The sequence below is a fragment of the Falco naumanni genome, chromosome 4, assembly GCF_017639655.2.
Source record: "Falco naumanni isolate bFalNau1 chromosome 4, bFalNau1.pat, whole genome shotgun sequence".
NCBI lineage: Eukaryota > Metazoa > Chordata > Aves > Falconiformes > Falconidae > Falco > Falco naumanni.
In genome coordinates, this window is record NC_054057.1 from 101,472,470 (window position 1) to 101,495,530 (window position 23,061).

The following is a 23,061-nucleotide window of genomic DNA, read 5'->3' on the forward strand; positions in this document are numbered from 1 at the left end:
ACAGGGATGTGGTGGGTTGACCTTGGCTGGACACCAGATGCCCACCGAGCCAGCTTGGTGGGTGTCCAGCGTTCAGCCCAGGTTGAGCCACCCAAGGGAAGCAGGGAAGCCACACAGGGCTCAGCCCCAGTGCACGGGAAGATGCTCTTCCATCCGTCCCATCTCGGGCACAAAAGCAATGCTGCTGGTGGCTGGGCAATGACAGAGTAGTGGCCCAGCCCTCTCATCCTCTTCTGTGAGAGAGCTCTTCAAGTGATGAGACAGGCAGAGGGGGAGGAAGGGGGGAAAATTAACTGGGGTGTCTCCACCACAGAGGAATTTGTCTGACTCCGTGTGTGCTCCTAGTCCAGCACAGAAGCAGGGGGGGCACAGGGAGGACAGGAGCCCTGACCTAGAAGGACATCCACAAGCCCACAGGTCCTCACTGAAGATGAGGGCAGACCTCAGAAGACACAAATTACAGGGGACAGAGACTGACTCGGAGACACCGCTCCTCCCACGTGGGGTGATGCAGAGGCAGGCTTCCTCTCAGCGCCAGCCAGGACAGCAAAGATCTTAGGAGACATCTCAGTTGCTTGCCTTCACACATGGTCTGTGAAGCAGAGACAAGCCCTTGCTGTTCACCTCTGCTCCTGGGGACTGGTCCTGGCCTGGGAGGCTGCAGGGACATGAGCTCTGCTGGAGCTCAGAGACCAAACTTTATCTGAGATGATCTGGGCAAACACTTTCTCCAGGAGAAATCTATTTGAACCGTTCCTGTGAGGACAGCATATGGCTTTTGCTCCCAGCAGCAACCAGCAGGACCCTTAAAGTTCAACCAGAGCTTCATTCCAGGACAGGGACAGAGGAGAAACACTCTCTCCCAAAACTCTCACTTCGGGACCCGAGTCAGCATTTACTGTCGAGCCAGCCGTTGCTCGCCAGACCTCCAGACCCAGCCCAAGCAGCCAGTCATGCCACCACAGGTTGGGGATGCCAGGACCTCCTGCAAGCACCATCCCAGTAACAGGTTTCCTCAGCGGGTGGCACAGATGCTGTGCAGGATGAACCCCCGCAAAAGAACATGTTTCTTGGCAAAGCATTCGAGATGAAGAAGGCATGAGGTATAGCAAAACGGTTTGTTTTATGGATTTCAACCTTTCCCTCTCCGAAAACAAGTTGTTCTGCAATGACAGTTCAAGCTTGCTCCCTTCAAAAACATCAGAGAAAAATGTTTTAGCGTCTCTGCCTTTGTTTTTCCTTTCATTCAGCCTAAAGGGCTCTCGGCTGCACCCAGCAGCCTCTCCACAGCGACACAGCCTCTCCGCACCAGCACACGGTCCCAGCAGTGCTTCACACCCCTCCCTCACTGCTTCCCAGGGAGCTCCAGCACCCCAAGCAAAGTGATGGGAAATGCTTCCCAAAGTGGTTTGCCCTCTTCAAACCCTTCCCCACAGGGCAGGGGGCTGCGACAGGACCAGGACAGGAGAGGGGAGCTGGCTCACATCACCCTACCTCGGAAAGCTTGACGCGTCCCTCCAGGAAGGAGCAGTCAGCGGCGTTGTGGGTGCAGATGTGGCGGTACTTGCACCAGTGGCAGGGGAAGGAGCCGTTCACACAGGACAGGCAGCTGCAGAGAGAGAGAAGCGGGCAGCGTTAGGGCACGGCGAGGCCAGGGTCCACTGGAGCACTTCTTGGGATGCTTCAGCAGGACAGCAGCTGTGGGCGATCCCCCACCTCTGTATGGGATGGACCCCCAGTGTGGGACAAGGGCTGTTCACCAGCAGGTTGGGGGGTGAGATGCCTGCACACCCCAGACCCACAGGGTTTGCCCATGGCAGGGTGAGGGGAAAGGGTCCTTCCAGCGCCGCAGGGCTTGTGCCCCAGCCGGAGCGGCCACGCTCCCCCCTCCGCTTGGCAAGCTGACCCCGTTCCTGGGCAGGGGCCGAGCTCCAGACTTTGGGAGCTTTATTTGGGTTCGCTGAAAGGCAATTTTAGCAAGAGGCAGCAGAACAAGGGCTCTGCACCGCGGGGGAACAGGGGAGAAAGGGCCAGATTAATGCACGCTCATTGAGAGGAAAATTACAACTGGCGAAAGGTTGGGTCAGATTAACATTTCGGGACTGTAGCGCCTTTCAGTCGCTCACAATAGATTGTGTGTGACCCCCTCCCTCGGCCCCCCTCATCCTCAGCCCTCCACAGCCGCGCGTGCGTGCGTGTGTGCGCTTCCACCCCCTCCCTCCAGCCCAAGACGTTTCCGTCTCTCTCCCCAGCCTCCTCTCGGGGCTCTTTGTGCGGTGGGATCGCCCATGTCCCCCTCTCCTGGGGGATGCATTCAGGCACCTGGCAATGCTGGGAGCCCCACGCTCTGCTCTGCACCCCTCTGACCAAAGAAACCAGCCCCAGGGACGCAATGCCTCTCCCCCACGCAGGAGGGGATGTACAGAGTCCCCTCCTTGTGCAACCATTCACACATTTGCTAGCCCTGTCAAAAGCGCGTCCTCCCAGCTCCGCGAGGCATCCCTGTTTGCAAGCACCGGGATCCTGCAGAGCCCCAGAGCCAGAGAGGAGCTTCTGGGGCTCTCACCCCTGTGCAGCTGGAAGGGACTGAGCCCTCCCTGCCGCGCTGTCCCAGGGCAGCATTAATGCGGTGAGCCTTCACAGGGTGGGTCCGCACCAGGCATGTCCCCTGCAGCCCAAGCTGCCCTCCCAAGGAGAAGATGGGAGAGCTGCTGAGGCATAAGCTTGAAGGCAAGAAAAATAATCAGACTGGCTTAGGAAAGAAAAAAAAAAAAAAAAAAAAAAAAGAGAGAAGAAAAAAAGCAGCAGCACCATTTTTCGCTCTAGAAGGCTCATACCTGCTCTCACTGATCCGAGCATGAACAGGATCGGGCCCAAAGCAATTATATTTAAACAAAGGCAGGCTTTTCCCCTGAACACAGCTCTGGCAGGAGGCAGGCAGCCCCTCTTCAGCCTGATCCCGCTCCTAAATCACAGCTCCCTCTCTGCCTCTACCTCCCGGGAAACAGCGGGGAAGACACGGCATCACCACACCAGGGAGCAGAAAGAAAACCTTCCTGGGGAGGGTGATCCTCGGGTGGCAGGGCCTGGCATGCCAAATCTCTTTCCTTCCAAGCAGACTTGTCACTTCGGAGGTGTGGGGACAGCACATGAGGGAGCTGCAGTGGCAGGCAGTGCAGGGTGCAATCGCACACCTGGGGCTTCGCAGGGCCACCACCCCCTGCCCACCCTGGGCTTTCACACACCATTACATATAGAGCAAGAGCTTCCCACATCCATGTGCACACACTAAGGAAATATTTAATTAAGCTGCTTGCAAAGGGGGCTGGAAGTCATTTCCATGTTTCGCTCACATTTTCACTTCCAAATGAACAGCCCTTTTAGCTTTACCCACAAATATGCTAATTGAGATGCTCCTTATGCAAATATATGCAATTTTATTTCAGCTGCAGAGATTCAACTTAAAAGCAGAGCCATAGCCTCCTATCTCTGGTTGCTTTGATGGAGGGAGGTGCAGAGGGTGGGGGGAGCTGGGGACACAGGATGCTCCTGCCCTCCCCCTAAAGGCTCAAGCAGTGACTGGTGGGCAGGCAAATCCAAGACATGGGGGCTGCAGGGCAGCGAAAGCACAGGTTAATCCTCATGGAAGTAGAGCAACCAACCAAGAGGTCATGTAAGAGAGGACTGCGGTCCAAGCAGTCACAAGCCACCTGCCAGGGCATAACCACTAACCCTCCCTGAAATCAGTCCTCTGCAAAGGAGAGATTTTCCAGCTACCAGGTCTTGCAGGGTCTGCAAAACCACCCCCCAGTCCCCCGTCCACCACCCTCGTGAGGCACCTCAACAGAGTCAGGTGAAGCACCTGGCGCAGCCCTGCCCTGGGTGCCTGGCTCCCAGCACTGCAGCTCCGCTCCGCTGTTCTTCAGGGCCAAAGCCACATCTTGGCTGTCTTGGGACCCTCCTCACCTGAGGGTTTACTTTGCCATTCAACTGCTACAGGTCCCAGCTGGTCTCCTGATCTTCACTTGCCAAAGGATCTAAAGCATCTCTTGTTATCCTCTACATATGCCTCAAGGTGTGTGGTTTCCCCCCTCCTACTTCAGCCCTCCCAGCTGCTTCTAACTTAACCGACCCATTTCTAAAGCCCATCCTCAGAGATGGTTTTCACACTCTCCCTTCTGCCGAGGATCTCCATCTGCCACAAAGACATCAAACACTGCCATAAGAGCTGCCACACGTCTTGCTCCACAGCATCGCTGCTGCATTTAGAGCCTGTCCAGGTCAGCACCCTCCAGCTAGCCAAAGGCTCCGCGAAGTGGCCAGCAAGTCAGCACCCAGGTGCCAGCAACGTGGTGAAACCCTGTTTCCAGCCTGCCTCGGGGTCCTGCCAGCTTCGGCATGTCTGTTGGACTGCCCCAGCTCCCTGCGAGGCTGCCCAAGCCCCAGGGCAGGAGCCGAGGCAGGGCACCCCGGGGCTCCCCAGCTCCAGGCTGGGCAGTGTGGCCGGAGCCGTACCCCCGGTATGTCCCGTGTGTCGCTGCTGTCTGTTCCTGGCACAGGAGCAGGTTGCTCGGCAGCATGATGCCATCTGTGCCGTCTCTCTCCTTCCCACGGTCAGGCACTCTTCCCTCATCACTTCTTGCTTAAGAGGCTTTCATCACTCCTGATAATTAGAGGGAGGCTCTCCTTCATGTGTTGAAGTCCCCCCCTTCCCCAAAGCGTGCTGGGAGTGTAAGAAGCTCAGCCAGGCAGAACACCGATGCTAGGGGTACAGCGCAGACATGGATCCACAGCTTGCTCCCCATCTGCCTCCTCTTCCTCAGCCCTGCCAGGTGGAGACGAAGCCCAGGCTGGGCAGGGGGAAGGGGGTCAGACCCACCAGCAGTGCCCCCCTTGCCTCCTAGTGTCCTCATGCAAGAGGTACCAACCTCAGAGCTACATTTCAGGATCACTCTGTGCAAAGTGCCCCATCCCAAAACAAGTGCAGGCTCCCTGTCAGCGTGCAACCTCCCCCAGAAAGAGCCGGCAGCCCTGTAGGCACCTCTGCGTGACCCACGGCGAAGCCAGAGCCTCCCCACAGCCTCCACACTTGCCCCCAGCTCACTACACAACTGGGTCAAGACCTCCCAGCGCTGCTCCCCTCCACCTTCATAACCCATCCCAAATGCTAAGGCCGTGCTAGGGAAACACCTGACATGGCTGCAGAAAAGCAGCAGTGCAGAGAGAACAGCAGGACAGCAAAGGAGCATCTCAGAGCTGGGTTCATCTCCAGGGTGTGGGCAGGACCACAAGCATCACTGCAGGACAAGCCCAGACCCAGGCATGGTTTCGGGGACCGGCTCCTCACTGGGCATGTGGGCAGCTCTGCAGAAGGCACCTCTGACCGCACAGCAGGGTCGCAGCTGTCTCCACACCTGATCTGAAGCGATGCTGCAGCTGAAGGGAAGCACTGGAAGCCAGTGGCACCAGATCCAGGCTCCTCACTCACTCTCCCTCCCACGCTCCCAGCCCCAAGCATGCCATGTGCCCAAAGGCGCCCAGAGCTCTTCAGTGCACTGAGAAGAAGGGAAGGCAGAAAACAAAACCTGCATCCACAGGGGTGAGATAAGCCTGAGCAGCAAACACGAGAACAGGGGTGTGAGCTTTGCACATGCGCACGTGTGCGCACACACACACACACACCCCCGGCACTGAGGCTATTTCCATGGAGCAGCGTGTTCCTGGAGGAAGGACACAGAGCAAAGGGCAGGAGGAGGGACGGGGGCAAGTTGAACAGCACCGAGAGCAGAGCAGGGGAGGTCCATTGAGAAGGGAAATTATAAACATGGTGCTGATAAAAACAGCATCTGCGCAGGCACAGCACAGCCCGCCTGCGACCCTCGGCTGCTCCTCAGACCTCCTCTTGGCAGGAGGCAGCATCCTTAGCGAATACTCAGCTCCAGCACAGCCTGCATCTGGAGCAGCAGCTGTCGGGGTGAGGGGCTGAACTGCAGTGCTTTGGGCTTCTCTGCCCCAGGGAGAGGGGGAAATCCTGAAGTGCAGTGGCAGCAGATGGACAGTGCCCCCAGGGCCCCACACGGACCTACAGGCAGCGCTGCCCTCCCTGACCGGTGCTGCAGACCCAAAGCCAGGAGAGGCACAAGGTGGGAGATCAGCTCTTGCCTCCTTTCATCCCTGCCCATCTCAATTTGTTTCTGCCCTTCCTTTTACATCAGCCTGATGCTTTTCCATCCCTGCTGGGTTTTGCCAAGGGCCTCACTCACAGGGTAGGGGCTCGGCATGCAGACTCGCTGCAGGGTGGTCCAGAGCATCCACCATCATGCTGGCTGGAGGATGCAGATTCAGGCCCTGGTTTTTAAGTTAATTCACTTGAAACACCTTCAGCTGTCTCCCCTCACTGAAACGCACCACCAGGCTGTACCAGCCTTCCTCTTCACAACAAATGTGACATAAACCAGGTTATCCCGAGCAGTCTCTGGAGCCATTCTACAGGATTTTCCACCTGCCCCAACCCAGGAATACACAGGGATCTGTTACCGCCTCACAGCTCAGCTGTGCTAACTCAGATACACTCACTCAACTGCTTGCAGCCATCTGTCCATGCCTTGGAAAATCAAGCATCTGTAAGCATCTGGAAACAAGCAGTGCTGGGCCAGCAGAGAAGCAGCCACACCGTGTGCAGGCAGCTCGGCAGTGCGGGCAGCCAGAAAGCTGCAGCCAGGAGCCCAGTGGCATGAGGACTGGCATCACCCCATGGGTGCCAACAGATGCCTTGGCCACCAGAGCAGCCCAGCCCTGCCCTCCCAGCACAGCCCCACGGCTCCCAGCTCCCAGGACATACATTAAAATCCCATTTACTTAATGGAAGCTTATAGGGAAAGTCTGATGTACGGCACAGGGCCATGGCAGTCACGTCTCTCCAGCCAGGAGGAGTGAGAGCCACTTGGCATGTCTGCCCTTTGCTCCAGCCTCAGAGAAATTCAGCACCCTGCAGCTGATGGGACCTGGGTGCCACAACCATCACTGCAGGGAGGCACAACCACAAGGCTGGGTAGCTGTATGACCACCTCCCGAATAGGGGAGGCAGCACGGGCACGCACCAGCACAGGCTTCCAGGCTGCTCAGATCCCCTTGGCATCAGACCCACTGACATGTGATTTTCCCCCTCCCCCTGTGCCACCGCTTGAATTTATTTTCCACGTTGCAATGGCTGGTCATGCTGGCGTGGAGCCTGGCGGTGTGCTGGGCACACTGGTGCTCAAAAAAACAGCACCTATACAAAACCTACCCATAGCATCGAAGGAAGTGCCGAAGGCTCTCATCTTCTTCCCCATCCCCCTCCACTTGCCAGCCCCCTCCCCGCAGCCACACTCTCTGAAAAGCCAAACCACAACAGGATTTACACAGCAGAGTTTCCAGAGGAGAAACCCAGAGAGCAAACATAGAAAATAGTGGGAAGAAGTACATCTTGGTGTTCCCTAGAATTGTTCACTGGCTTTCCAGGAGGATTCCCCACTCGCCCACCTTGCCGGCAAGTGCAGGCTCTGCCTCAGGCAGGCAGGGAGCCTGGTGTTATGTCTTTGTCTTGAAAGGGGACTCATTTCCCCGTGAACGCTTTGAAGAGCGAGTTTAACGCTGACAAAGATGACCTCAACATCTGCCTGTGCAAGCACTGGACATGGGCTGTTTCATTAGACTGTCAAAGGCGCTGAGCAGTCTTTAAACCTATGCTTAATCAGCGCCCCATAAGAAACCCCCAAGGGAACCCAGCCTGGTCCCTACCATGGGGTTCTCCATCCCATCCTCCACTGCAGGAACCAGAGCCTGTCCCCAGAAACTGCAGGCAAGCCTGCGTGAGCAGCCCTGCTCCCCTGCCGTGGGCTGGCAGTGACCCTCAGCCACCCACATCCCCCTTTGCAAGGGACCCATTTTGCTGCATCAGCCTCCAGCTTTCCACTCGCCCACTCAATGCACCTCTCAGCTCAGCCAGAAACATCTCCTGCGTGACGTACAAGCCATCAGGAGCAAGATGCACAAAAGATGCCAGTGCCTGGAAACACCAGCCTGAACCCCACAGGAGCCCTGAGGTTACAGAGGTGTGGCACATCAAGCTGGGAACCCCAGAAGCTTGCCAGGTGACTCTGCTGGAGCAAGGAATGGAGCCCCAGAGAGGGTGTGAGTCGCAGAGCAGGGCTCTCAGGGACCTCAATGGAGAAGTACCCCAGAGACCAGTGATGCTGGGCTGTGATGGGGACAGTCCCGTCTCACCAGCTGACACTATAAAGCCCTGCAATAATAGACAGGACAGCAACGGGGCTCTACCTGGAAGGCACCCCCTTGGCCTGGGCCATCACAAGCCAAATGTACAAGCAGTACAACCTCCTCTGTACCCCTCCTTCCCTGCAGAAGAAGGGATTGGATGTATCTTCCCCCTTCTGCAACCCCTCCCTGGACCAGGCTGGTTCCAGCAGTCCTTGAAAATGCACAGGAAGAAAAGTTTTGCAAGGTAGCGAGGAACGAGAGAGCCAGGATGCTCACACAGTGGCAGGATCAGCCCCACAGCCTGCAAAAGGGCTTTAGCAGCATGTTTTGCTGATGCCTTCCCAGATGTCTGCTGAAAATAAGAAGGGTCAGACTCTCCCCGGCGTACGCAGTGGAGCTGTGCTGGCTTCCCTGGAGCTACCCTATCTGACACCAGCGAAGAGCTGCCTTGTAATCCTCCCATTTCTCCACAGCCATCTGAAAAATCTCGCCTAAACATTCTGTCCTCAGCTGAGAAATGATTCGACACACAGGCCTCTGGCTTCCAACCTAAGCAAAGCCGCCCAAATAGAAAAGGTAATGCACAGTGATCAGAGATCTCCACAGGAAAAACATTAGCCTCGTGGAAAAGCATATTGTTCCTAATACAGAATTTATCAGGCTGACGTATAGATTTTCCTCCACAAAATATGAAACCTGGATCTGAAAGGCTATTAACTCTGAAGAGATCCATTAAAGACGCCTGTCTGCAAATGGTATTTAAAAGTATTGCATCATCCTAGGTATTGTCATGCTCTTTGGCTATGACTCGACTGCAGGTCACATAGTTAAAACTGCTTCCAAACCCTAAAACTCTTGACATAAAGAAAATAATAATGTTCACCAGCCTAGAACATGGACTTTTCTATCAGCTCCAACCGGAGCCCATAAATATTAATGCATCCATAATTAGCCTTTTTAAATAATGCATCCAAAATTAAACATCAACGCAGTAATAAATCAGTCAGGGCTCTTTGTTGTAGGTTTGTTTGGGGTGAGGTGGGTTTTTTTTTCCCCTCCTGTGTCAGGCACATAAAATAAAATGCCAATTCCCTCACCACCTCTTCCCACTGGACCAAAATGCCGGAGCCCTGACTGGACCAAATCTGATGCCATTTGTACTTAAAAGTCTTCTTTCTTTCATTTAGAAAAATAAAATTCACATCTGCTTTTTGATTTGCAAAATAATGACATGCAGCCAGCCTGAGCCAAAGCTGAGCTAATGTTATTGAAACCACACGATGTGAAGGGAGACAAAGCTCATCTGGGGAGTCAAGGTGAGGGAGAAAGTCAAGTTTGCAAACTCTCTCCTCCCTTGCCCGCACAGCGCTCCCGGGAGCCAAGACCCACTCCCTGTGCAAAGAGCAGGTGGGACAGAAATCCTCGCGATGCACAAGGTTTGCGGGTGCTCTCCTTCAACGCATCCCCCTTGGAGCTCACTGCGAGTACCCAGCTGGAGCTCCTGCATCTCACCTGCTTTTCCCTGATCAAAGTGGAAAATCTGACCAGGCTTTGGAGAAGTAACCTGCAGCAGAGCCCCCAAGCTAGGCTAGACAGTTTGCAGAAAGCCATCCAAAAGAGATCACTCTGCATTTGCTTATCTATAATTACTGATCAGCCGGAGCGACACCAACCATGGGAGGTTTCTGGCAGGGTAATGAAATCACTTGCATTCTTGAACTCCAGATTCTTTGCCCAAACACACCCCAGCATCTCTCCCGATGTTCCCACAGCAGAGCCATCTCCCTGCTGCTCAAGTGCACTGTCCGCAGCTCCTCACCAGGAGCTCGTGGTTAGAGGCTTTAGACACCCTGCTTAGACAGCACATCAATAATCCACACCTCCTCTATTCTATCATATGCATATCTCAAACTGCCTAAAAACCCGTAGGTGGAGTAGATTTCACAGCAGCTTGACAAGAAAGCAAATTCACGATTACTTCCAGTTAGGAAATTCTTGGGTAAATGCCCCAGGACATGCAGCATGTTCCATCTCATGTTGCTGTAACTTTCCAGCTCGCTCTCCAGCAAGCCTGGGAAGCAGGTACCATCGCAGGAAAACACAGGCTTCTCCTTTTGCATTGCCAAGTCACTCCTATTAACTGTTTCCAGGAATAACAAGATGCTTGGCATTTTTGGTCACATGGATTGCTATAGCCTGCAATGCAGTAAACTCACTTTTTCCTTCCAAAGCTTTGCCAAACCCAAAGCCCCGTTTTTAATTGAGGTTCTGCCCTGATGCTGCATGTTCCCACACACCCAAACCATCTGTGGGTGCTCTGGTCATTGTCCCAGTTTACAAGGGCAAAAGGAGGAGGTTTTTCACTGCAAACACTACGATACTCGACTGCCCTTTCCTCTTGCAACATCAGCACCCACAAAACTGAAATCTCTCTCTCCCAGTCTCACGCTGCCCCAGCAACCTGCTCCCAGAGCATCTCTCGCGAAGCCCAGGCCACTTACGACTGATGGACGCTGCAGTTGTAGAAAACAAAATCCACGGAGGCAAACTTCTTCCCCGTCTCCTTCGATTTCAGGTAGAGCTTCACCACTCGCTTGTCCCCTGAGAAAGACCCAGGCAGAAAAAGGCATCAGAAAGGACAGAGTGCATGGCCCAGCATTCAGCCCAAGACATGTGATGGGCTGGAGGGAGCTGCCCTCCAGCTCAGTTAAAGTTAACCAGCTGGTTAATTCAGCCCAACCAACAAAATCCCCCAAACCTGGCACTAAAAGGGGTGCTCACCCATGCCCACTCAGCCACCAAACAGGCCAGAAGAGCCCAAGTACAGCTCAGAGCCCCTAAATCTAACTGTAACCTGCCAGCACGGAGGCAGGTGCCTTGAGTTGTACCGGTGGTACTGACCAGAATAGTAACAGTTCAAATTGTCCTAGAGCCCATGGCCACCTACAGCACATCTGCCCAGGAATGGTCCATGGGTGGGAATGAGGCCAGGATGCCCAGGACCGGTGTGCAGACCAGTACAGCATCAGAAACTAGCTGTGCCCATGGCTTGGAGGAGACCGAAGACCAGTCCCCCGTAAGCCGTGATGTCTTTCTCCTCGTACCTCCCAGGACCCAATTCTGGTCCTGCTCGAGGGTCAGGGATCATTGTCACAGGAGGACTGTCCCCCTCCACATCTGCCTGCGGGGCAACAAGTGGGGCAAGGTTTGTCTCAGGCTTTCTTCCCACCCCGGGGAACAAGCTCACCGCGGCCCCTGGTGATGGGGATGACATCCTTGGCAGAGGGAGAGCTGCAATAGATCTTCCCATCTTCAATGCGGCTTTCGGACTCGGTGAAGTCTTCAAAGGAGCAGTTGACTCCCGCCGAGAGGTCCGGGACATTCCAGGCCTGCAGGACCAGCTGGGGGGGGGGCGGGGGGGGAGAGGCAAGAGCATCAACACAGAAAACTAGCAGAAAAGACTTCTGTCAGAAACGTTACACATGGTAGAGAGATCTGCTCCAGGCTTTTGCAAGCAAGCTCCATCCATGGATCTCCCTGCTGAAGCAAAGAGCATGGATTTAAGTGGGTTAAAAGATGGAGTGACTCACAGCCTCCCGTCCTCTGCCCTCGCCATACCACAAGCCACTATGCCTCACCTCTCTACAGAGACCAAGCATGGTGTCAGCGCTAAAGAGTTGTTTCGTGGAAAGGCATCTGTTCCGGCAGAGCCAAGGAGGGGAGGAATCCACCTCTTCCTTTGCAAAGTCATTCCCAGGGTCAGCAGTTCTCACTTTACAAAACGCTTGCCTTATTTCTAATTTGAATTTTTCACAGCTTCCAGCCATTAGTTCTTGTTATGCCTTTCCTTGATAGATTAAAAAGCCCTTTAGTCCCTGATATTTGCTCCTTGTAAAGGCACTTATACTCTGTAATCAAGTCACCTCTTAATCTTCTTTTTGATAAGCTAAGCAGATTGAGCTCTGGAAGTCTCCCACTGCAAGGCATTTTCTTCAGCCTTCAACTCATTTACATGATGTTTACGGGAGGTTTTCAGCCTCTGCCTTTAAAAACTGGACTCCAGCCTGAGCACAGCATCCCCACGCCGAGCACACCAGACCCCCACAGAATCCTGCTGTCGGCCAGGGAGATAACCACCCGAGAGGCGAAAACACCACCCAGCTCCCCGCTTCACCCCAGGAGCATCGAGAGCCCCGCAGCGAGGGCTCAGCACGGCAGCACTTTCCAGGATGCCAAGAGAACGCCTGCCTTCTCTCTCCATGTCTAACTTTAGACTTGGCAATATCAAACCCCGATCGCTCTGCTAAACCAGCCCTGCTCAAACCCAACTGCTCTGAAGGAAATCTCACCCCGTACCACCCCCTCAGTCCCAGCATCCCAGCAGGTCCCATCCGCAGCCATCTCGCATTTATCTCCACATTACCAATGAACGTTAGCCCCTGCAGAAGCGCCTTCCAAACCATTTCCATCTGGTGACAACTCCCCTCTGATGAGGACTTTTTGAAATCTGTCACGGAGCCAGTTCTTAATCCACTTAACACGTGCTTTATCAATATTGTATAATGCTAATTTTTAATCAGAACACTGTGTTGTACCAAGTCAAATGCCTTGTAGAAGCCTAAAGACATCACATCCCCACAGTCCCTCTTCTAATTCAAGTCATAATTTCATCAAAGAACAAAATGTGGTTTGTTTGACATAAAACCACATTGACTGGCGTTAATTATACTCCCATCCTTAAATCTTTATCAGTTGTATCCTGCACCTGGTTTTTTTCCTTTAGTTTTTCTGATGCTGACATCAAACCAGGCAGTCTCTGACCATTCGGTCCTTTCTGCATCTGGGCAGAAAAAGAAGCATCTTTTCTGTTTTCAGGGCCTTTCTCAACATTCACTTATTTATTACAGAGTCATATCATTACAAATATCCGCAGGCCACAGCACTCCTCGGCCAACAACTCTTTCAGGACTCCTGAGTGTCAGATATCCAGACGTGGCAGTTTTTAAAGTTTTATTGCTAGTATATGCTGTTTCATATTCTCTCCACGGTGCTAATGGCAAGGAAAATACTTTGGGAAAGTCCATCATCCCTTCCGTCTAGCACAGAGCGAGCAGCGAGCCGTACATTGAAGTCTCATCCCAAAATATCTACTGCAGGCCAGAGACAGGCTATTGAGCTGGATAGATTGCTGGCCTATGAATGGCATCTCTGACGTCGGTGTTTGTATTACGGAGAAATATTTATTGCTTGGTTATGTCTTTTCTGAATAATCATCAACTGGTTTTATTATCTCCATCAATAGGCTAGCCCTCAGCAATGCCCAGCACTTTGTTGTGTTTTATTTGTCTCAGACCTCTCTTTCCCTTTCTCCCTATTTGTTGTATATTCGTTAGTTATTTTTAATTGCCGTTTCCCTAGCTGTCACCTCAGCGGGTCAGGAAACGGCTGGGGGGGTCCGCAGGCAGCAGAGGTGACTTACCGGGACCTCCGACATGGTGACCGAAATGTTCTTCGGCTGGACGGTGAGCTGGACACACTGCCGCAGGTCGGAGGCGAAGCGCTGGGGTTCGTCTGCCCGCTCGCACCGGTCCTTGCGTGAGCATCTGGAGGGGGAGAACCACCACAGTGAGGAGGAGCATCCCCCGGGGTCCTGCGTGGCTCTGGGCTGACACTACAGCAAACAGACCCTTTGGCACGGAGGCGATGCCCAGCTAAGGACCCTGGATGCCCAAGGCCTGTACGGGAGCGCTGCTTTCCCTTGGTGCCAGCACTGGGGACTTCTGGGGGCGGGGGGCTACATTCAGTTTTTCTCATCAGCACAAGGATGGATGCTGAACCTGGGAGCCCACGGGCAGGATTAGCGGGCCCCGTCAGCAGCTTCGCCACACGCATGAGTGCTCATGAGCACAGCGTGGGCACTGCGGGAAGGGATGACAGACCCCTTGGACCGCTGCATCCCCCACCACTGCGGGGCTGAAGTCTGGAAGGGATGTCCCCAAGGAGACCGGCAGTGGGGAGGGACAGTTTGCCAACCGTGGTGCACTGGCACAGCCCCAGGGACGATCCTGCGGTACTTACATGTTGTGGAGGACGCACCAGCCGCAGTGGGGGTCCCGGGAACCCAGGCACAGCTCGCAGCTCTCGTACTGCTCACAGCTCTCCACGGGCACCCGCGTCACCTGCGGGGAACAGGCAGGGAGTGAAGGGGACAGGCTGTGTGTCTCCCTGCTGCGCCCACACCTAGGCCCGCAGCAATGGAGCCGGCACAGGCCCCCCCCTGGCCCGTTAGAGGAGGCAGCAGCAGGGAGCAGGCTGAGCCCCCACCATCGCCTGCTCCTCTCCGGGCCCAGGCAGCACGTTTGCAGGCAACACCTCCAGCCCAGGGAGGCTTTTGCCCCGGCCAAGCTCCTTCCACCGCTGCATCCTTGAAGGGCTGTGGGAGTGGGCTGTGCCGGCTCAGCCCCACACCAACTCCCAGCACTGGCCGGGTACCCCAAGGCTGCTACAGCCCTGCTCCAACAGGGTTACCAGTCCTTTATTAATTGCTCCTCCAGATTTGATTAAAATCCCCTCATTCTTTGAGCCCTTCGAGCTCTGTTACAACTGTTCATTTAATTACTTTCCACCAGCACTCTGATAACACCGAGCTGTAGTAGGGAAGAGAGCGGATTTTATTAAGGAGAGGGGAGGAGAAGAGGGGGGACGAGAAGGGGGTGCAGGGAGCTGCCTGCTCGCCTGCTGCAAGGAGCCGCTACTACAGAGCAGCTGCCCACACCTGCTGTGCTTGTGTCTGTTTCCCCATTGCTTCCGTGGGGCAGGACTCATTCACGAATTAAAATTTGCAAAATTCTCTACTGAAGGCTAAACCCAGCGTGCCTTCCCTCCTCCCAGCCCAGGAGGCCATGGGCTCAGCATGTTGCCTACAGGGCTGGGATAAGCTGGCCAACCCCTCAACCCCTGTGTTTGCACACTGGTGAGGATACCTGCAGCGTTCCCATTTGTTTGTCCCTGACACTGCTTCAGGCAGGCAGTGGCGAGGCGGTGGGCAGCACACCCCCCCCCCCCAGGCAAACCACACAGAGGTACGTGCTGGCTTCCAGCAACCATGGTGGACCTTGGGGGAGATCCCCAGTCCAGGTCAGCATAACTGCACCCCCAGCATCCACATCTCCAACCTCTCCCCTGCAGAGGGGGGCTTAGCTGAGCCAGGCCTGGGACAGAAACACAGCCAGGGACAGAACCACAGCCCGGGACAGCTGCACGGAGCAGCCCAAATGCAGTTTCTGCCTTGCCTGGAAAGCCATAGGTTTCCTGCAGCAGAGCAGAAACCAGAGAGGAGGAGGGAAAGGGCTCTGCTGTCCCCGTGGGGCTGTCTAGACAAATCCACAGCCCTGATCCAGCATCCTTCCCCCTCCCAAACCCCTCGGCTAGCAGCCAGGAGACCTGTTACGCTCCAAGCTCTGCTGCAGTCCCACTCACACACACACCTCTGCTGGGCAGAGGAGCAGAGATGCTGCTGCAAGACACAGGCACGCCATGTCCCAGCATGGCTGTCCTGCATCACTCCACCAGCTATGCTGTGCATCCCCATTGACACTAGATTCAAAAAATGCCACCACCATGGCATGAACCTGCTTGACTCCAGTGCAGCCCACGGACGGATGAATTCAGACCAACAAGCTCTCCCACAGGTCAGGGATCACACAAACACTCACAAAGCCAACCAAAACTTCCTATTGTGCGTCCTGACCGTGCTGCCAGGGCAGCAACATCAGACCTGGATCGGGTCTGTACCTCCAGCTGGCTCAGCATGAGGAGAAGCAGGGATTCGAGGGGTGTATGTCAGGACCTGGGGGCACACCAACCCCGTGTCCCCTCTGTCCCAAGGTGCAAAAGCAGCCCCAACAGGAGAAAAAGCTGTTTGGAGCAAGAGGCTTCTGCTAACCTGCAAAAACCCTGTTTGGGAGGGGACGGCCACAACAGGGAGGAGGTTTACAGCCAGCCCTTCACAGCAAGGAAAGGTCAGGAAGCCCTGGTCCTCAGGGACCACGGTGATTTCAAGCAGCTGCTGCCAACAATTAATGCCTTGGAGCACTGTTTTTGCAGTGACAAGCAGGGAGGAGCTGCCACTGGTCCCCCAGGACACGCATCCCTAGGCAGCCCTGATCCCAGGAAGCAAAAGGCAGATCCATCAGGGAGCTTCCCGAAAGGCTTCCCAGCGCACAGGACTGCAGGCTGGGCTGCCAACTCAGGAGAGCAGAGGGGCTGCCATCCCCTCACCTTACCTGTTTCTCTGTCATGGCATAGATATGCTGACGGTCAGGGCTCAGCACCAGGTCTCGCAGGATGGAGCTGCCCTCATGGGCCACAACATTCTCGTACTGCAGTGCTTGGTGCTTCCTCTCGGCCGTCAGGTCCACCAGAATCTGTGGGGAGAGCAACAGGGGGTGAGCAGGGTCCCACATGCGCCTCAGCCCCCACCCAGGGAGCGGGATGGGAAATGGGCCCCGTTAGGGATGTCGTCCCTCCATCACGCACCAGCGTGGCCACGCCGCAGCCACTGCAGCACAGCAAAGTAGCAGCTGCTCTGCAAACACCCTGACCCCCTTTTCCAGAAGACCAAACTGCAATCTTTTCTTCCCTTTATTGCATGTGTCTGTTGCATTTGCACCATGTTTATGCTGATGGCATTCACCTCTCCGCAGGGAGGGAAGCCACATCTGTGGCTCTCGCGCTGCACCCCCCTGCGTGCTGCCCTGCTTCCCTGCTCCGAAGCCCCTCCAGCTTGCAGCATGGCACAGACGAGCCCCCAGCTTGCAGCAAACCCCACCTCACCGCAGCAGTACCAAAAACAGCTTGCATGACACACCGCACCAAGCTCCGCTGGGCAGGATGCTGCGACACACGCAGGCAGGGCTTGCATCTCCCCATCCATCACAGGAAACACTTGGGCTCATGACCGGGGAAGTCAAGAGGGTCTCAAGGAAGCTGGGGGTCAACAGAGGTTCAGAAAGAGCCTTTGTTCCCTGAGCAGGAACGTGGCAAAGGCTTTAATCCCCCTACGGCTCACAACTATGTTAAAGCTCTTCTTAAGTACACCGGTTTCTGGCTGTACCAGCGATAACCACATCAGGAGGCACCACAGGGCTGGAGGCACCTGCCAAGCAGGGGCTAAACTCAGCTGTGCTACTTGCCATAACCCGATTGCCACCTCCGTGAGCGAGAGATGCTTCCTGCTAATGCCACACTTGCGAAACCCCCAGATTCAGGCTGTCCCCCAACACAGGGCAGCCTCAGTGCCAGAGATATGGCTCAGAGGGGATGGTCTGCTACCATGGGATGGGATGGGATGGGAGCCACACTAGCAGCCCATTCTTCAGAACACCCACCAGGAGGCCGAGAAGCAGCGTGGCCAGCGAGACAGCAAATACCGCCTGGGATCAGCTCCATGCTGATGCCAGCACATGCAAGGAGCCCACCCAGCACCCCCATCCACTAGACTGAGCATCCCCCCACAGCACAGGAGCCAATCTGCTACTCTGAAGCACCCCCTAGAATGCGTCCCACAGCTCTGCCCTGATCATTGTGCTCACTCCCACAGCCTGACACAGCCATGCCCAAGCCCTTGTGCCCCGCCATGGCAGCTGCCCCAGCATCCCGGCCACCTCATCCCCCTCCTGCAATAAATCGCCGCCAGCATTTGCATAGTTCCCAATCAGGAGGATACGGGCCAGGAAAGCAGGATCCCGGTGTGCAGCTGATTAGCATGGAAATGTATGCGGCTCACAAACAAACCGGGGCCCGTTTAATTAGAGCGGCGCCTTTGATTCACCGCCAGCCTCCTGCATGCACCAGCCCCGGATTATTTTTAGGCAGTTTTACAAAACAAATGTATTTAATTAAGAAAGAGACCCCTGAGCAACCAGAGAGCGACAAGTCCTGCACAGCAGTGAGCAAAGGGGCCGCCTTCTCCCCGGGGAACTTGGCGACTGGGCTTGCAGGGCTAGACTAACTCTCGGGAGCCCACAGCACAGCCAAAACCTCCCCCGTACATCCTGCTGCAGGATTGAAGAGCTTTCACCATAGCCCAAACTGGTCCTGGTACTCACCCTCCTCCTCAGCATCCTTTGCCAGACCCCTCCACAGATCCTGCTCCCCGTCACCCCCGCTCCAGGTACCACTGTGTGCTGGGGAACCCAGAGATGCTGAAAGCCTGGCCTAAAGCCTCTGCTCACCCTTTTTTGGGGGGATAGTCTTTCTGTCCCAGTCTGGGACCACGTTTGCTCCTACTCCAAGCATCAAAGGAGGTCGAGCCCCAGACACCTGTGGTACAGGGGCACATGGCACCCCGTGCCCTGCAGTACCCCTTGCCCGGTGGTACCCCAGAGCCTAACCTTGCTTCCCTGTATCCCCTTCTCAGATCGCTCCCCACCTGGCACTCAGCTTCTCCTCTACAAAGTCCTGTCCAAGCCAGCTCTTTGGAGGAGGGTAATGGGGAGCTTCTCCCCTCCCCAGTAAGGCACCATCTCCCTCCTCGCCACAGCAACGTGACAAACGCACCTTTCCAACCCTTTTATGGGCTGCAGTTGCGGCACAGAAGAATCGATATAGTTTTACCCTGGTTCTAAAATAGATCTATGGCTGGATGTCGCGCTGGCAGTAATTTTTAACTAGCGGGGTAATTTCCCCATTACATTATTGCACTGCGCAGTGCTGGGAAAGAGAAAGAGACGTATTAAAAAAAAACAACAGACGTGAAGCACTTCCAGTTAATTTGAGGCTCCAGGAAGAACCTAAAAATACTCACGGTAGTCAAACGGGGCTGAAGCCTAGCCTGCCACACGTCAGGGAGCTCTGGGGGGGGGGCACAGGGCCACCCCAGGCATGCACACACAGGAACCCTCCTCTCTGGTACCTCCCCTCCTGCTAAGGATGCTCTACAGGCAGGTTTAGGATTCAGGAAAATGAAATTTGGAAGACCTAACAATCAAGTTGTTTTCTGCTTGGCAAAAGAGCAGGGCACGGAGGGAGTTTCTGAGTTAGCTCGTGGTAGGCAAGCTCATCCTGCCACTCCTCCCCAGCACAAGAAGATCACCAGCAGACAGACCCCAGTATCATCCCACGGCAGGAGGACCCAGCTGCCCACAGTGCCTGCTGCCGTGTGGGCACAGGGGAGAACCCAGCATTAGGGCCCTTCCAGTGGGATTAGCCTGATGGGAACCTACCCGTCCTGGCTGGCAGGAAGGGGACAGGCTGTCTGGACCATAATGCAGCAGAGCAGCACATGGGATGTGCAAGGTGCCTCCCACCTTCTACAGACACCGGGAGGGACTGCTTCCCCATCTCCCCGCACCCGTGGGGTAGCTGGGGGGAAGGGGAAGAGGATGCGGTTTAATCAGAGCAGCCCCCCTCGGAAACACGCTCCTTCCTGCCCACCCTGCCTGCCTTCCCACCCGGGGGAAAAGACATTTACCGAAAATAAATAAATAAATAAACCTATTAACCTTTCTCCTCATCCTGACGCTGATATAATTACCCAATACTAATAATTACTCACACTAATTTCTCGCTCAGGATTCCTGCCCTCACTCTCACCTGCCTGGGGCTGGCTCCGGGCAGGGGCTCAGCAGCGCTGCCTCCTGCCAGGGCTGCCAGGAGCCCCGGGGGCGGCTGGACCCTGGGGCCATGCCCAGGCGAAGGGGCAGGAGCGAGGGTCAGCTCTGCTGCCTTGTTAAGTAAACAGAAGAGACCAGAGGCAAGAAATGACAAGCTCCCTGACGGGGTGAATCATCTCAAGGCAAGCCCAGGGGTTGCTCCCACAGCACGCCCTCCGCGCTCAAGCCAGGAGCCCCCCTGAAGGAGCACCCAGCACAACCACACTCTGAAGATGAAGGATGGAAGACCTGGCCCCCCAGAAGCCGAGCGGGCTGGTGGAGGAGCGCAAGGCCAGGAGCTGCCAAGGCGTCCCACCTTACCAAGCGGCCCCCCGCCTCCCAGGCCAGCCATGCAGAGCCCCGGCAAAGGGGCGATGAGGGAAAGGACAGCAATGACAGAAAGGACAGCGCAACGCCTCTACCCCCGGGCACCCCGGGGCAATGAGTGACCCTGCACCGCATGCCCCAGCTGGCCAGAGGCGAAGTCCCCCTCCAGGAAGCCCAGAGAGGGTTCCTGGGGATGGTCTTCTCTTGGCTGGAGAAGGGAGCTTCCACCCCATACAGGTTTTGGAGGAGGCTAAAAAGCAGGCAGCTGGTGCAGGGTCACGGGCAGACAACAGCACCAGCCGGTCCTGCTGCTGCCTGGAGCCTGATGCTCCCTCCAAAGCTCAGCTCTCCTTTGCCAACCATGACGCTGGGGCACCCAGAAGCTTCTGCAGGGCCCAGGCCCCACCACAGCAGCGCGAGCAAAGAGCCGCTGCCCCGAGGAGCTGTGCAAGGTAGGGCTGGGACCTGAAACCCATGTGAAAGGCAGGGGGAAGCGAAAGCACCAAGAGGGCAGAGGCAACACACCAGAGGAGAGATGGCTCCTTCCGCTGCAGCACACTTGCTCCCCTGGGCAAGACACTCTCCAGGCTTGTCCAGGTGAGGAGGCACCTCCCCACTGCCACAACCACTGCCCGACTGCTGCTCACCAAACCCGCCAAGGGGACACCCCCCAGCATCCCCGCCGCCACCAGCAATGGGCACAAGGCGGGGAGGAGCATCTCCGCAGGGCCGCCTTCCAGAAAAAAAGGCGATGAGAGGAACGAAGGGCAGCAGCACCTGGCGATCACCCAGCACTGGCAGCAGGTCCGGAGAAGGACAGCGGCGGAGGACAGGGCTTTACAGCTCAGCCCTGGGCCACGATGCCAGGAGGAGAGGGAGGAAGCACAGCCGGAGAGGGAAGGCAGCTGCAGACATGCCAAAGCTGCTTTCGGATTTAACACATGCCGGCAGGGGTCTGGCTGGGGTCCGGGATGTGCTGGGGTGGGCCACTGGCTCCCTGCGGAACCAAAACCATGTGCTTGAGGGCACACGCGGAGAGTCCCCAGGAGAGCCAGCCTCACCGCAGGGGACACCCCCAAGCCCACCACTGGGAAGAGGGGGCTCTTCGCCCTGCCGCCGCGGGGCTCTCCCACCCCAGCTCTCCATCTCCCCCCCCTCCAGGCTCTCAAGCCCCGATCCTGGGTCCCAAGCGGTCCCCCGCAGACCCCTCCTCCAGGCAGGAGAAGTGCTCAGCCAGGCTTTGTACTCTTATCTGTACAGGGCTGTGATTAATTCGCAGCGGCTGGCAGCAGCTACAAGAGGAGGGCGCTTTTGCCCGCCTGCCACACTTCAAAGGCACGGACTTATCTGCCTGAAACACACTCCGCAGCCTTTTCATGGGGACCCTTTCCAGTTCCACGGGGCTCGCACGGCACTGACGGGCAACGCGAAAGAAAAGGCTTATTTACAGGAGTGGATTTCAAAGCCTCCCCCCTTCCCTCTCAACGCTTGCTGGGGGAAGCGGAAAGTTCCCCAGCCCCAGGGATGTCCATCGGGGACAGTGACTGAACAGCAGGGGACAAGATGCAGCTGTGAGGAGAGGATGCTGGATTGAGGTCCCCGTCCCACCTTTGCCCACGTCCTGACCCCATCCTCTTGCCGGTAAGAGCTTCACGGCACGTCCCTGAGCTGGGAGGAGGAAAAAGCTTCAACATGTGCAGAGGGCAGAGCCCAGCCCCGAGACCGAGACCTTCCCCTCCCCACACCACCGGTGCTCACGGCTCAGGCACCACCAGACCCCAGGCTCCCACATTCAAACCCGCGGGTGTGCATCCCCTCCATGGCAGCAGAGCCACACTAACACCCCCCGCATTCTGCTTTGATTTTGGTACCATTGACCGAAAGGGCACAGGACAGAGTAAATAAAACCAGGAGAAGAGCGGGTCCCAGCAGAGCTGACCCCCCAGACCATGAGGCCACCTCCTGGAGGCAACTGAGGACCTGTGCAGCCTGGCCACCCCAAGACAGAGGTGACAGCTGCCGGGCAGCATCACGCAAGACTGTGCCAACAAGCTACAGCCAGAAAGGGAGTATCACACGTCCAGCCAGGGGTCTGCTGGGGGAGATGGACCCCCCTGGGGTGCCACCCTGCATGGCCCCTCCTGGCACGTGGCCTGGGCTCATCCCAGGGCAGCAGGCAATGTGGGGATGGGGACACCAGCTGCCCCTCCACATGCGCGCCCGCCCCCCCCACGCCATCCCCTCGTGACCTGCACCGCCAGCAGCTGCTGCCCATACCACCCCTCTCAGGTTTCCAAAGGAGGGCAAGGGCTTTAAAATGAGGTTCCCAAATCAGCTGCGCTGGGGGAGGAGGGGCACACTCCTCTTCCCCCCACCCCAGGAACGTGCAAGGGCTGCCCAGCAAAATGCAGGGCTGGGAGCAGCTGCAGGGCCATGGCCTCATCCGTCCTGGGGGCACAGCTGGTGGGGCCGAGGGGTGGGTACTGCTGGAGAGGGGGCACCAGCATGTCAGCAGAGGGGACAAGGCAGTGGCTCCTGCTCCCTCCCACTGTATCGCACGTCACCAAACTTTGGCACCCAGGATGATGAGGTTTTGCTCAGGCATCAAGAAAATCGCCACCAGAAGAGCCCTAGCTGTGCTTTACCAGGGCTCACCCTACAGGGCTTTGAGGATGCATCTCCCAAGGGCTCGCAGCTGGGACTGGGAACAGCATGGCCCCGCAGAAACATCCCAGCTATGTGGGACAGGCCAGCAGCCGGCACCCCAGCTACCTCCGCTCCCCCCAGCCAGCCACCCTCCCTGCCGCCCGTCAGCTGC

At 56.3% G+C, this 23,061-nt stretch overlaps 1 protein-coding gene across 1 annotated transcript in view; it reads right to left on the bottom strand.

Annotated features, from left to right (window-relative positions):
* Positions 1-23,061, bottom strand: part of PLXNA1 (plexin A1) — a 121,330-nt gene that overhangs the window by 52,460 nt on the left and 45,809 nt on the right. Inside the window, exons 4-9 of the mRNA XM_040591964.1 lie at positions 16,548-16,688; positions 14,341-14,441; positions 13,742-13,865; positions 11,510-11,663; positions 10,764-10,863; positions 1,495-1,609 (exon numbers count right to left, since the gene is read on the bottom strand). Of these exons, the coding sequence (XP_040447898.1) occupies positions 1,495-1,609; positions 10,764-10,863; positions 11,510-11,663; positions 13,742-13,865; positions 14,341-14,441; positions 16,548-16,688 (735 nt within the window). The remainder of the gene's footprint in view (positions 1-1,494; positions 1,610-10,763; positions 10,864-11,509; positions 11,664-13,741; positions 13,866-14,340; positions 14,442-16,547; positions 16,689-23,061) is intronic.